At 26.3% G+C, this 14,150-nt stretch overlaps 1 protein-coding gene across 1 annotated transcript; it reads left to right on the top strand.

The window, feature by feature from the left end:
• On the top strand, positions 1-12,423 carry LOC106784347 (ABC transporter G family member 23-like). The gene is made up of 15 exons (XM_014743774.1): positions 1-549; positions 3,221-3,372; positions 3,794-4,038; positions 4,301-4,478; positions 4,928-5,021; positions 5,874-6,114; positions 7,092-7,158; positions 7,318-7,555; positions 7,746-7,923; positions 8,054-8,169; positions 8,260-8,330; positions 8,495-8,583; positions 9,262-9,438; positions 9,544-9,630; positions 9,818-12,423. The coding sequence occupies exons 2-15, from the start codon at positions 3,269-3,271 to the stop codon at positions 10,027-10,029; spliced, it is 2,097 nt and encodes a 698-aa protein (XP_014599260.1). The 5' UTR covers positions 1-549; positions 3,221-3,268; the 3' UTR covers positions 10,030-12,423.
• Positions 12,424-14,150: the final 1,727 nt, after the last annotated feature.

Raw genomic sequence — 14,150 nt, 5'->3', positions numbered from 1 at the left:
TGTGTGCACGAAACGCATCGAATTCAGTCGAGGATTTAACACGGCCTCAAACGTTAGTCATATAGGTTGAACTTTCCATCCGAATTGTTATTCATAGAGTCTTATCAATACTATCACGTCGTACCTGTCAACCTTGTCGCGTCTGTAATTTTAGTTCTCTTTACATACTACAATTTTCTTTAATTAAATTATTTCTCTCGAAGAACACGGATTTCATTTCATAAAGTTAATGTTTTTATTCAAAAAAGAAAAAGTTTGTCAAAGAAATTGAATCGGACAGAAGAAAATAATTAATTTTCTGTCGATGATATAGGTTTATTTCCTTAATAAGAATGATTTCTATAAAGTTTATTTAAAAAAAATTAGAAATAATATTACGATTACGATACGATGAGAATGATCGTTAGGATTTAAATGATATAAAAAAAAAAAAAGGAAGAAAAAGCAAAGAATCATTGTTACTAAAAGTTTTGTTCGTAATCAAGAAGAATATCAGCAGAGACTGCACATCCTATTTTGTTTTACAGCAAATAAGGAAATAATAGATAAGTAAGTAGAATAATAGATTATGCTGTTTTCGTTTAGAGAAAGTTCACGCGATCTACTTAACATGACATTCAATTCAATATTCCATAATAATAGAAATTTAACAGTATATAACGTTGTCTGACACTTTTTTCCATCCAAATAACTTTGCTTGTTGACGTCAAAATATAACGTATATTATAAAATAAGTTTTTCTTAAATGCACTGTGATTATAACGAGAAATCTATTTTTCTCTTCTATATATATAATTTTACGATCTATCGACAAGAAAATTATGACTGTCGTAAACACTAGCATGTTTAATAAGCACAATCATTTCTTTTAATTAGAATGTAGGTTCTGTAGAATTGCGGTAGAATATTTTATTATTTATTAATAATTTTTTTGCCGCATAAGTGTAATTTATGAATGTTTACGGATAATTTTATAAAAATCGTTATTTAACATAATTTTTTTTTTAATTTTTTTCTCCATTTAATTATTGTTTTCAACTAATGTAATTAACGAACAATATCATGAGTAAAATTACAAGCATAAGAAACAAAAGAATATTAACAAAATCTAACCGATCGCACAAGGTAAATTCAACGAAGAAATTTGTCTTACTTTTAATAATTTGTACTGACAAAAATTTAATACGAATAACTTATTAATTGTTTACTCATTTAATCAGTTTAATTATTGAAGATGTTATGAAAATAAACATTTGTTGCATTTTATAGTTGAACGAGTTGTCGATAGAATAATTTTTAAGTATAATTTTTAATTGCATTTGTAGTTTAATTATTTGTATTAAATATACTACGACTCGTCAACTTGAAAATCTAGAATATAATTTCATGAATATTTTTGTCGAACAATCGTTCTAAATATAAACTAGCACGATTAATTTGGAATATATTTTTGCTTAATTATTCATTATGCTTATTTATTCATTAAAATGTAAACTTTCTAATTGTTATTATTTATAATTCCTTTTAGTAATTGAATTTAGATCACACACAATTGAAAAGTTTAATAATCCTAAAATAAATTTTTTCGTATAAGAATTTTGAAATTTTGCATTACAAAAAAATACGAATCTATTATAAATTATATTATTCAGAGATATTACAAAGTTTTAACATTAACAATATGTTATATGCTTATAATTTACATGTTTTTGTATAGACGCACATTATAAATACATTTAAATAAAAACTCATCAATCATAATGTATAATTAACGTCAGATAAATGATCACAACAATCAATTTATTCAACACAAAAAAAATTTATTTTATTGATAGTATAATGTATTCATTAATTTATATTTTCTGTTACTTTTTCTTTCCCACGTTTTAAGTTATTTATTTCTATGACGGAAATCGAATTAATGAATTAGCATTGCTGGTATAAAATTTAACAAAAGCATTAACGAATTTTTAATTTATATCAAAATTTAACAAATTCAGGTAACATTATCTTGTCAATTAAGAAAAAATTAATTCGTTAAGATATATCATACTAATTAAAATGTACTTCCACAATAATTTCATTTTAATATTAACTATAAAATCGCGTCAGATATTTCTATTGTAAAATCGAAATTGATTTAAATAAATAAAAAAACAACAGCCTAAACTTATCGCAAATTAATAAGAAAAATAAGATATTTTTAATATTAAAAATATACACAAGTTATAATCAATAATGATTTGAGTAAGGCAAATGATAAATGCTTTGTTTAAATGATTTTATACTTAACGATATTTTTTATCACTAATTAACACAAGAAAGCCATTTACTCGTAAATGCAATTAACTCGAGTACGTGTACGTACTTAATTTTAATAAATGATTTAATTGTCGATTCACACATAACACGTCAATGGTTTACGCATTTAAAAATATCATCAAATAACAAATATTACCTACTTACGAAATTTAAGCCTTTGTAAGTAATTATCGAATGAATATCAACGTAAATTCTTATAAATATATTCATTAGAATTTGAGAAACGGAAGATAATAAAAAGTTTTTGAATTACGTATTACGTATTAAAAACATATACGCACGGTAAAAAGGCTAAATAATAAAATAAATCTTGAATTTATCTCGTATTTCCTAACAAAATACTTCATTTTCGATTCTAAATAATTTCGAAACTATTCAATTCAGCGATTGGTAAATACTAATGAGTGGACAATTAAAAACTAATTCTGTCGTTTTTATATCTTTTTATTTTTTTGGGGGGGAAAAAAGCAAGAATAAAGAAGATAAAAAAACAATATAAATATTGATTTTCAATCGATTCTATCAGGTTGCTGCTTTTTTGTTCGCAAAGAATAATAAAAAAAAAAGAAAAAAAATTCAATCGAAACAGAGACATTGAATTCATATGATGCATTTATAAATAAGTCAATTGTAAATGCAAATAAACATTACAAGTACTTTACTTATTTTCTTTCTCTACTTATATGTATATTTTTGATGCAAATGACGATATTAAACTTGTTCACTTATAATCTTGTTTAATTGCATATCGGTTATTTTAAAAAGAACCTATTTACATACACTGTAGAGAGTCGAATAAATTGATGATAATTATAAACTTCTAAAGATTATTTAAATAATTTATTTAAATAATTCACTTCTCTTTTTCTAATCTTTTTTTTTTTTTTTTTTTAATCAGACTGATATTATCAACGAGTGACAAGGTATCAACTTGTAAAAATCTAAAATGTACGAAAAGGAAGCGGTCGTATTGAGAAATGTGAACAAATATTACGGAAAAAATTTTAAAGTACTCGACGGATTGAATCTGACCGTTGCCAAGGGTAGCATGTAAGTAACGTTATAGTAATTTCATCATTTTTTTCATCTCGAGTTTATTTCCGTTATTCGCCGTTGTTTTATTACAAAATTACATCTAACGGTATGTATAATAACAAAAAGAAAAAAAAAAAGAACGTAAGATAATAGTCGTACACTATTGTCTTCCGTTAATTGGTTCAAAAGTAATCCTTGAGTTGTTAATCGCATTGAAAAATAAATCCTTATTAGGTGAATTTGAAAAGAACTTTTTGTTTTCAAGACCAAAATAATATTAATAATAATAATAATACCGACTGAAGTATTTTTCCTTACTATGATTAAAAATAAAACATATAAAGTATAATTTCAAAGTAAAGTAAAATAAATAAAATAACATATGAAAAAGGTTGAAGAAAAACAACAACAAAAAATGTTAAATTCCAATAAACAGATACGGATTATTGGGTCCAAGTGGATGTGGAAAAACAACTCTTTTATCGTGCATCGTTGGTATCCGAAAAACAGATAGCGGTGACGTTTGGGTGCTAGGAGGAAAACCGGGTACTAAAAATTCGGGTATTCCAGGACCTAGAGTTGGTTTTATGCCGCAGGAAATTTGCCTCGTAGATGAGTTTTCTGTAATCGGTGCACTGAATTATTTCGGAAGAATAAATGGAATGAAGGATAACGAAATAAGTAAGATATTTTTTAAATCTTTCTAAAWAAAAAAAAAAAAAATGCAAACACATAAAGATTAATTCATTTGCATTACAAAGTGTAAAGTAATCTCCACGCAATTGTTTTAGTCAATTGTTATGTGTGTGATTCCTGAAATATTACGTGTCATAATAATATTTGAATCTCGAAGATTAACAATTTTTATTAAATCAAAAGATTCTGCCGGCAATCTTTTTAATAGTGTATTACGTGACATTTTTATAATCCACACTTGTTTCAGAAAAACGATATCAAGATTTAGAGGAAATTTTGCAATTACCGCCAAAAAATCGATTGATAAAAAATACGAGCGGTGGCCAGAAGCGAAGAATATCATTGGCTGCAGCTTTACTTCACAATCCGGAATTATTAATCCTAGACGAACCAACCGTAGGGCTTGATCCGGTTTTAAGAGATGAGCAAGTATATTTTTTAACTTATCCTGTTTAGTAAAGTGAATAAAAAGAGTAAGGATAACGAATAAGATATTTTTAATCCGTTCGCTCCGATGACCGTACGTATGCGCCCTTAAAAAATGAATTTTCACGTATGATGAACGTATCTATGCGCTATCGAAAAGTATGCGATCAGATACAAAATAATAACACGTTAAAAAAGGATTAAAACTTAACATAAATGTATAACTTGAAAATTAGTTGTCTAATTTTGTTTTCATTCTCTAGACACGCATTATATTTTCATATTAAAACACTTATCTAAAATTTGAAAAAAAAAAACAACACAGTGTTGCTCGTATTTCTTTCTTTTTTATTTCTCGTTCACTCACACACACAATTATTGATATAATTTAATTTTTGTTTATAATTTAGTTAATTCGTTAATCTTGTAACTTACACCTTTCTTCCAGTATTTGGAAATACTTATGTAGGATCACACAGGAGAACGGTATTACTGTTATTATTACTACACATTACATTGAGGAAGCCAGACAAGCGAATAAAGTAAGTAAAACAAACAAACAAAAAGTCTAGAAATATAAATTATGTGTCTTCTTGATTAATCATCTTTTTGGATTTTCTATTTTTTATGTTTTGGCATGTTTCACGTTAAATATTACAATTCAGTCGAGTATATTAAATTTTATGCGATAACAAAATCGTAATATATAGAACATATGTATGCTAATAATGGGAAATCATACAATGTTAGCAATGTTAGCAATACAATATATTACGTTTAGACCAATACTCATAGAGATTTCCACGGAAAATCTGTATCTTTCACTCCTTATCGTATTGGAAGATATATATATATATATATATAAGCGGATTTAGAAGGAGATATTTTATATCTGATTTTTTACTTTACCGGTTTCTCATTTGTCATTCTCAAGAATTTCTAGGAAATGTGAGAAATATGAATACATTTCCGACTTTGTCAAAAAACGTTTTGCCGAAGAGTTGGTAACATTGCTTGATTTTTTATTATGCCAGTAACATATATATATTATATTTACGTTTCTGCGCGTGATTTTATGTAAGAGGGAAAAAAAATGAGAAAAACAAAATGAATCGATTAAAAGCAAAATAAAACAGTTCCATGAATTATTATGCATGTATTCGAGATAAAAATTGTAATAATATAAATTGTAGAATTTGTATTAATAATAATGAATCATGATAAACAAGGAACATTAACATATAATTACGTGAAAACATAATACGTTTCGCAATACGTATAAAACATTCATCATTATTATTTTGGTCCTTAATTACTTGTACTTATGATTAAACAAGCAAAGGAAGACGATAAAAGCAATAAAAAAGCTAATAACATGTTAACATTATTTTTAGATCGGTTTAATGAGATCAGGTAAATTATTAATTGAATCTACTCCTGATCAATTGTTGGATCGTTTCCAGTGTGATAATTTAGAGGAAGCTTTTTTTAAATTAAGTAAAGATCAAGAAGAAAATGTTAACAGAAATTTGACTGACAGTTCTGAGACGTTGCAAGAAACAGAATTTGTAGAAACTTTGGTTCAATATCCTACGAATTCAACGAGTATTCCAGTAAAACCAATTAAAAATTTATGTACGTATATTTATACAAGTATGAATTATACATTAAAAACCTCCGTGATTTGAATTATACTAATAGGGAGGTGATATTATAATTATATTCGGGTAAAAGAATTTTTTTTTTTCTAATAAAACGAACGTTCTTAGTCACGATGATAAATTTAGACTATTTCGAAAAAATGATATAACAATTTGATCAAATATTAGAAATCGATGTAACATAGGAAATTGTATTCACATAGTGTTCGGATAATAGAGAATTCCGAATAGTAAAACGTTCGAATATTACTTATTATATTATTGCAGATTGTCGGATATTCGAGGTCATCCATTGTACGTGGGTTTATTGACAAGTTTTACTCACTTTTATAATTTTTTTAAATAAAATCTTTTTTTTTTATCAAGGCTCCAATATTTTTCAACTCCTTTTTCGTATAATACAATAGTTACGAAAAAAACGATAAGAAGAAAAATATTCTATTATTTTTCGGAACGCGAGCGCGCGCGCGTTGATAATTTTTCTTGCTTTTTATTTTCTTATATTAAAATTGTTATAAAAAAAAAAAATAAAAAAAAAAAAGAAGATAAAAAGAAAATACACATTTACTAATTTCGAAATTATTATCTTTTATCAAATGAAAAGAGAGAAAAAAATGAACAACGATAACAGATAATAGAACTCGATAAAAATAATAGAGTAGAAAATAAGTTCTTATAATGCATATAAATGCAACGTATTAATAAAGTTTGCTTCGTGGATAATGATGGTTTTTCTTTTGCTTAGAAGCTAACAAGTCATTCTGCGGTTCGTGGTTTTCTAAGATTTAAATTGCTAAATATCAAGCGACGAGTGTAATATTAATTGAAGCAATAGTTAGAAGAAACGATAAAAATAATATTCTAAATGTTTATCTTTCTTTTTTTTTTTTTCAAGAATATCTTACACGTGTTCCATCTTATCCTTTAGTTCACTTTAACGACTTTTTACAGCTACCACTTCTGGAAGATTCAAGGCTCTTATAATCAAAAATATGACGCAATTCTTACGTCGTCCTAGGTACGATGATAATTTATCATTCTTTGCTAATTAGTTTTTTTTATATGTCTCTTTCAATCAGGAAAGCGTAAATAATTTTATGGAATTTAACTATCATGATAATAATAATAATAATAATAATAATAATAATAATAATAAATATAATATTATAACTTACAGTGGAATCGTATTTGCTGCAGGATTTCCAATTATTCAACTTACACTATTTTTGTATTCCTTTGGTCACGATCCTCAAAATCTGAAAATCGGTATTTACAATCAAGAAACAGGGAACTGTAATTTTGGTCAAAATACTGGAAACGTTGTTTACACGCCGGACGATTACGGTGGTTCGTGCAATATCATTGACTTTAGTTGCCAATATTTGCACAATATAAAAAATATCACCGAGGACAAGGTAAAAAATATAACATAATAAATATGTAATTCTTCCTGCAACAAATTGAATAACATACTTTATAAATATATATATATATATATACATTTTGTGCTAGACAATCTGTAAAATAAAATTTATTTCGTTGATCATTTTTTTCACTTTTTTTGTTTTCTATTTTGTTTTTTTTTGTTTTTTTTTCTCATCAAAGATATTCTACGACAGTTTTCCGGATATGGAGAATAGTTTGAGAAAAGGAAAACTTTCTGGGATGATACATTTTGGTAAAAATTTTACGCAAGCATTGCAAAGAAGATTAGAGTCGGAGAGAAATATGGAAAAAGAAGAATTTGAAATGGGAGAAATTCAAGTCTGGTTGGACATGTCCAGTAAATATATATTTACAAGTTTTTAATTGTTTTTTTTTTTTTTTTTTTTTTTTTTTTTTTTTTTTTTTTTAATTGAAGAAAAGAAAAAAGAAGACGACGACTTATATTTCCTCTTTTTTCTTGTATACAGATAGACAAATTGGATTTTTCTTAAAGAATGAACTTAACAAAAAATATTTTGAGACCATACAAAATGTCATGGAAGAATGTCACTTCCCTAAGAAAACAGCGAATATACCATTAAATGTAAGCATAATTATTCTCATGCAGACATTGCAATTGACGATTAATATTTATTTAAACATCGATTTTATCATCGAACATTTTTACTTTCAGTTCGAAGATCCTATTTTTGGTGTTCTTGAACAAGACTTTACGTCTTTCAGTTCACCTACTTATATTTTAACGTGAGTTAAACTTCATTTCTCTCTCTATATATCTATTATATATATATATATATATATATATAATAATATATTATTTATGTATGTATTATTATGTATATTTTTTTTTTCTATATTAACATAATATTTATATTATGTATATATATTTGATTTCTTTTTCTCCCTAGGTTATGTTTTTTCATAGCAACTGCTGTTACTACCACGATATTAATTTCAGACAAACATGAGGGAATTTGGGAAAGAAGCCTCGTTCAAGGTAATTTTTAATTAATCTCGAACGTTCGAAAGTTCCAAAAAAGAAAAAAACAAACAAAAGAATCGTCTAACATTATTACATTTATATATACTTTTTTTATTTCACGTTTTAATTATTCAAAAAAAAAAAAAATATAAATTTAAAATGGCAAATGTACAGATCGATAGGTCATATCGTAAATTGAAAAGTTGTTTAACACTAAACCTTCCGACACTTCATGTATACCTATTCTTATCATAAGCGGTCAAATAACTATATATATATATATATATTATTATTATTATTATAGAACGAAATTTTAATTAATTTGATACTCAAATATATATTTTTTTTTTATTTAATAAATTACAAGGTGCGGTGTGACTTGGTAACCGCACGTGTTAGCTTTAGTATTTATTAATATAATAAATACCAAGGTCGATTAGATACGAGAAGATATATGGTAATTTAAAGAATGAATATAAATAAAAACAAATGCATTTTGAAAGAATTTATTTTTCAACGATTAGTAAGATCATGAAATATATGCAATATTTCTTATTATGTAACTTCCTTTAAAAGGTTACCAAAAATATTCAAATAATTCAATAAAACAACAAGTTTTGTAGGTGTAACAACACATCATTTGAACCATAGGAGAAAAACGAATATCTTATATCTTTTTTTACTTTTTCGTAGGAGTTAAAACACCAGAAATATTGATCTCTCATTTCGTGGTAGAACTGATGCTGATCATAATACAAGTCATAATAATCTGTACCATAAGCTTCTTTTATTTTGGAGTAAAAAGTAAAAGTTCCCTTTTTGCAATCATAGGGATAGTACTTTTAATGGGTATATGTGGAATGACTTACGGTACGTTATATGCTTCAAATTGATTCTATTATGAAAAATAAAAAATAGAATAAAAAAGAAACTCTTAAGCAAATAAAATAAAATTATTTTGTTCGACCGACACAGGTTTTACGGTTTCGGCGTTTTTCAATTCGCATACTTACGCGGATTTCATGGTCACTGGAAGTTTCTATCCTTTGATACTTCTTAGCGGTAAGTATGAACAAATAATATCGAACAAATAATATTTATCGAACAAATATTTTATTGTAATTCCTAATGTTTTTTTTTTCGTTTACTTTTTTGGGGTGATTTAAAAAGAAAATTAAACAAATTCTAATTTTTTCTAATATTTCTCGTTTTTTTTTGTTTTTTCTTTTTTTTTTTTTATATTTTTAAGGATTTCTCTGGCCAATCGAAGGAATGCCAACTGCGATTAGATGGATAAGTGTTTTTTTACCAACGACAATACCAGGAATATCACTAAGAGCAATTATGATCAAAGACCTTTCTATTAGCAATCCTGAGGTTTACATCGGTTTCCTCGTGATAAGTATTTGGACGGTTATTTTATTTCTCCTATGTCTTTATGGTCTCAGAAGGAAATTTTAGGAAAGAGAAGAAATGGGAAAAAAAAGAAAAAAATAATATTAATAATAATAATAATAAAAACGACAATCTTGCGTCACAACGTGCCTTAGTTTTTAAACGATTAGTTTTACTTAAATCGCCGTTAATTGTTTCGAACGTTATTTATTTCGGATAGGTTTTATCTTTTCTTTTTTGTTTTTTTTTTTTTTTTATTTTCTTTTTCCTTCTAATTATTAAACGTTTCTCTCTACGATTTACATTTATTTTATTATAGAGATTTACTTGAATTCTATATAGTCGCATAATTTAAGTAATTTATTTTTTTTTTTATGTGTGAATAAATGCGGGGCGTATTCGTTAATTATGATTAATAATATTTAATTGTTTAATCGAACTTTTTTTTTTTTATAATTGTTTTCTCTTTTGTTTTATTTTTTAAAGTTAATATTAACAAAACCACAAAATGATCATAGGGAAAATATTGTAAAATATGTTTGGGATTGTTTTAAAGAATGTTTAGTTTTTAATCGTTAAATAGAATCGCTATTATAAAATCTATTTGAAATTTATGGTAGGAACGCGATACGACTGTAAATTATTTAATCTTTTCTCTATAGCGGAACTGGCCACCGGAAAATTACTGTTCAACGGTACTTCGTATCATAAAAGTACAATTCACGTTGAACGGACGATGATTTCTGGCGAGTTTGAAGTGTTGTGGATAAAGTTTCTTCGAAAAAAATAAAATTAATTATTATCGTGATAATATAAAACTTAAAAGAAGAATAATACACGAGAAATAATGTATCATTAACATAACACGTCTATGTATATTTTGTATTTCTTTTATGTTTATATATCGAGTCAACTGTAGACGCAAATATTAAATAGCGAAAAGATTAAATTGAAATTAAGAAGAAAAAAAAAAAAAAGAAAATGAAACCAAAAGGAGAGCATTTATAATCTTCGAAAGAATTAATATCTTAAGAATATTTTGGGAGGAAAAACTAATATATTGTTCTTGTTAAGAAAAATAATTTTCTCTCGAATTATGTGTCTAGTCAAATACTAGGCGTCGGTAATGCAAAATAACGCGTTGCTACTTATTAAATATTATAATAAATAATTAGAAAGAGATAATAATATTTCTCATTCGATAAATTTCATGCAATGCGTATTGAAAATTATTTTATTTAATTTTAATTTATATAATTAAAAGAAATAAAAACATATGTGTGGAAATGCAAATCAATGATCATTATTATTGATCGAACATTTGGAATGACATCGAGAAATAGATCATAACATCTGATATCATCAACGTCAGAATTGCATAAAGTTTGAAGAATTATATCAGGGTTGTGTTAAAGTTGTACCCGGAACTAAAGTGTGATCATACTGTGACCGATCTAATTCAAATTCTGATTAAAGACGGAATCCCAGACGGATTAAATCCGATACTATCTCAGATATCAGACCTGAGATACTTATACAAATTTTTTCTCCGGTCGTAGCAAAAAAAAAAATGATTGTATCAAGATTTGCATAAATAATTATACCTCATAACAATAATACTGCATTTTTTTTTTTTTTATATTTCAGCAATTTTGTATACATAAGAGTCTGCATCTAATAGGATATTTTTATAACATTCTTCTTGTCTTATTTTCTCTTGTAGAATATATTTTTATAATGTTCGGCGAGATAATATTGGTGTTACGCTCTATGTATATATATATAAATACACACTCGTATTAATTATTTATTCATAATTTATTTCTTTTATCTTGGTATACATATGTTCAAATATATAATTCACGATGTTTAGCATAATACACTAAACGCGATATTACAAACATATACAACGTGCGAATAATATTTACGATTACGTTGTTTGCAGTTGTTCCTGTTGTTATTAGATGTAATTGGTATATATTTTTCTTCTTATTTCTTTGTTCTTTTTCTAAATATAAATTTTTATGTCGTACTCGTAATTGCGTAAAGCAGGTCGATTCAATCGTCAACTCCTTCAATAGAATTAATTATTCTCTCTTTTAAGAGGTGGAACATATAATTTAATGAAATAATTAATGTTTACTCATAAGGCTGTATTATTCGTCATAATAATTGGTACTCGTTTGTTTTCTTCTATCTTCTTTTTTTTTAAATATAAACTTTGATGTATTTACATATAGTTTGCGTGTTCGTAAAATTCGATCGCCATACCTTTTATAATAATTACTTTCTCCTCTTATACAATAGATACAATCGATTAATTAAATTATACAATTAATTCATTTTTCAACACTCCGTTTTGGTTCGAATTAAAAAGGAAACTTATAAGAGAAAATGATTTGATGAAATGAACTTTTCATTCGGATCATCGATATCGGCTTGTCTTCGCACAACAAAAAATTACAAAAGGATTACGTTATTAATAAGAATATTTATAAAGATTATATTTCAAATTATAATCAAATATATTAAACTCTATAAACGAGAACTCGTGTCATGCTATATCTCTTAATTTAATATTATTAAGTTTCAAAGAAATATATTTGAATTAATATATCACCCTATTTAATTGTTTCGTAATAAATATATACTAGTTTATTTTATATAAAAAAAAATTCGAGCAGCGTTCGATCGATGCGTTAAAAAAAAAAAAACATATCATACAATTTAGAGAAAAAAAAAAACAAAAACAGATTTTAGTTTTACAATTATTATAGATGGCTTTTAACTCTTCCATCTAACAATAAGTAGAAAAAGTTATATTCGAGATATGTACCGACCGATGTTTAATTAAGATAAAAAGATCAATGATTTTTGATATACCTCCGAGAAAAAATGATCTTGAAAATAAAACTATGTATATTTTTATAATTCTATTTCAATCCTCTTTTCATATGGTGCAAATATATTTAATAACATTTACTAATTACACTCGCCCCCCCTACATAATCATGTAAGTGTGCGTGTTAAATTGAAACATCTCGTTTTTACGTATTACATACGTATATTAAAAAAATATCACGTGTAATTAAAAAATAAGAAATTATCGATCTCAATACACGACGATTACGTATAGTTTCCAACTATAGAAGCGTATATGTTTTTTATGAAACCATCAAGATAACCGAATGTGATTAATCGATCTATTTTATTAGCAAAAATAATAGCCTACGCAAAACTCCTAATATCGTTTCAAAAATAATCATAAATACACGTTCTCGATATATATCACGCTAAACGATTCTCACTTATTGCATATGTTTTTTTTTGTTGTTGTGGTTGTAAAATATATATACATATAATATGTACTCTTCCGTACATACATATAATAGATTATTCTCAAACAAATATATATCAATTCTTTCGTTTTTTTTTTTTTTTTATGTTTTGCGCGTAAGTATAATTATATTCCTTCATTTCCGTACGTTTTTCTTTATTTATTTCGATCCTTGATCGAATAATTTATATATATATATATATATATATAAATACGTACATATACCTAAAAAAAAATGAATTGCATTACAAGTTAACTATACAAATGCAAGATCGTCCAGTAGGAGAGAATATGCTAAAAAATAAAAACTTTTAAAAAAAAAACCTTCGAACAAAAATCAACTATCCAGCAGCCTGACGGATGGGAACGATCTAGAAAATGATTAAAACAAAATACAAAAAATATACAAGCTCCTGCACTGACCTATTTTCTTTGTGATTTCTCGTTGAAATGATCTTCTATATTCCGACATTATAATATTCTAGCGAATTCTAATTTTTCTCTCGTAGGTGTACGTTCTTGTTGTTGTTGTTGTTGTTGTTGTTGTTCTTGTTGATGATGTTGTTGTAGCTGTTGCTGATGTTGCTGTTAGCCGTGCTACTAACGCGATTGGCGCCATTACTACTGCGATTGTTAGTAGCATTATTAGTACTTTTAGCAGTAAGGCAGGGGCCACATCGGATTGGCAAGGGACGAGCAGCAAGATAGTCAACTATCATCTGTCTTACAGTAGGCATGCAGGTTTTGTTGTACCCTGGAAAACACATATCACATGCTACATCAGAACCGAACCGTACACCGGCTTTTATCACGCCATCGTGTTTTTTATCTTTCTTCTTTTTTTTTTTTT

This window comes from Polistes canadensis, unplaced genomic scaffold, assembly GCF_001313835.1.
Source record: "Polistes canadensis isolate GaletaPanama2010 unplaced genomic scaffold, ASM131383v1 scaffold_33, whole genome shotgun sequence".
Classification (NCBI taxonomy): Eukaryota; Metazoa; Arthropoda; class Insecta; order Hymenoptera; family Vespidae; genus Polistes; species Polistes canadensis.
The sequence above is the reverse complement of the archived record's forward strand: the minus strand, read 5'-3'. Positions and strand labels throughout refer to the sequence as shown.

Excerpts from the sequence above, each read along its gene's own strand:
- LOC106784347 (XM_014743774.1), top strand. The coding sequence starts at position 3,269 with ATGTACGAAAAGGAAGCGGTCGTATTGAGAAATGTGAACAAATATTAC. Across the intron at positions 4,479-4,927 it reads GATCCGGTTTTAAGAGATGA|TATTTGGAAATACTTATGTA; the intron begins GCAAGTATATTT and ends CCTTTCTTCCAG. Across the intron at positions 7,556-7,745 it reads AAAATATCACCGAGGACAAG|ATATTCTACGACAGTTTTCC; the intron begins GTAAAAAATATA and ends TTCTCATCAAAG.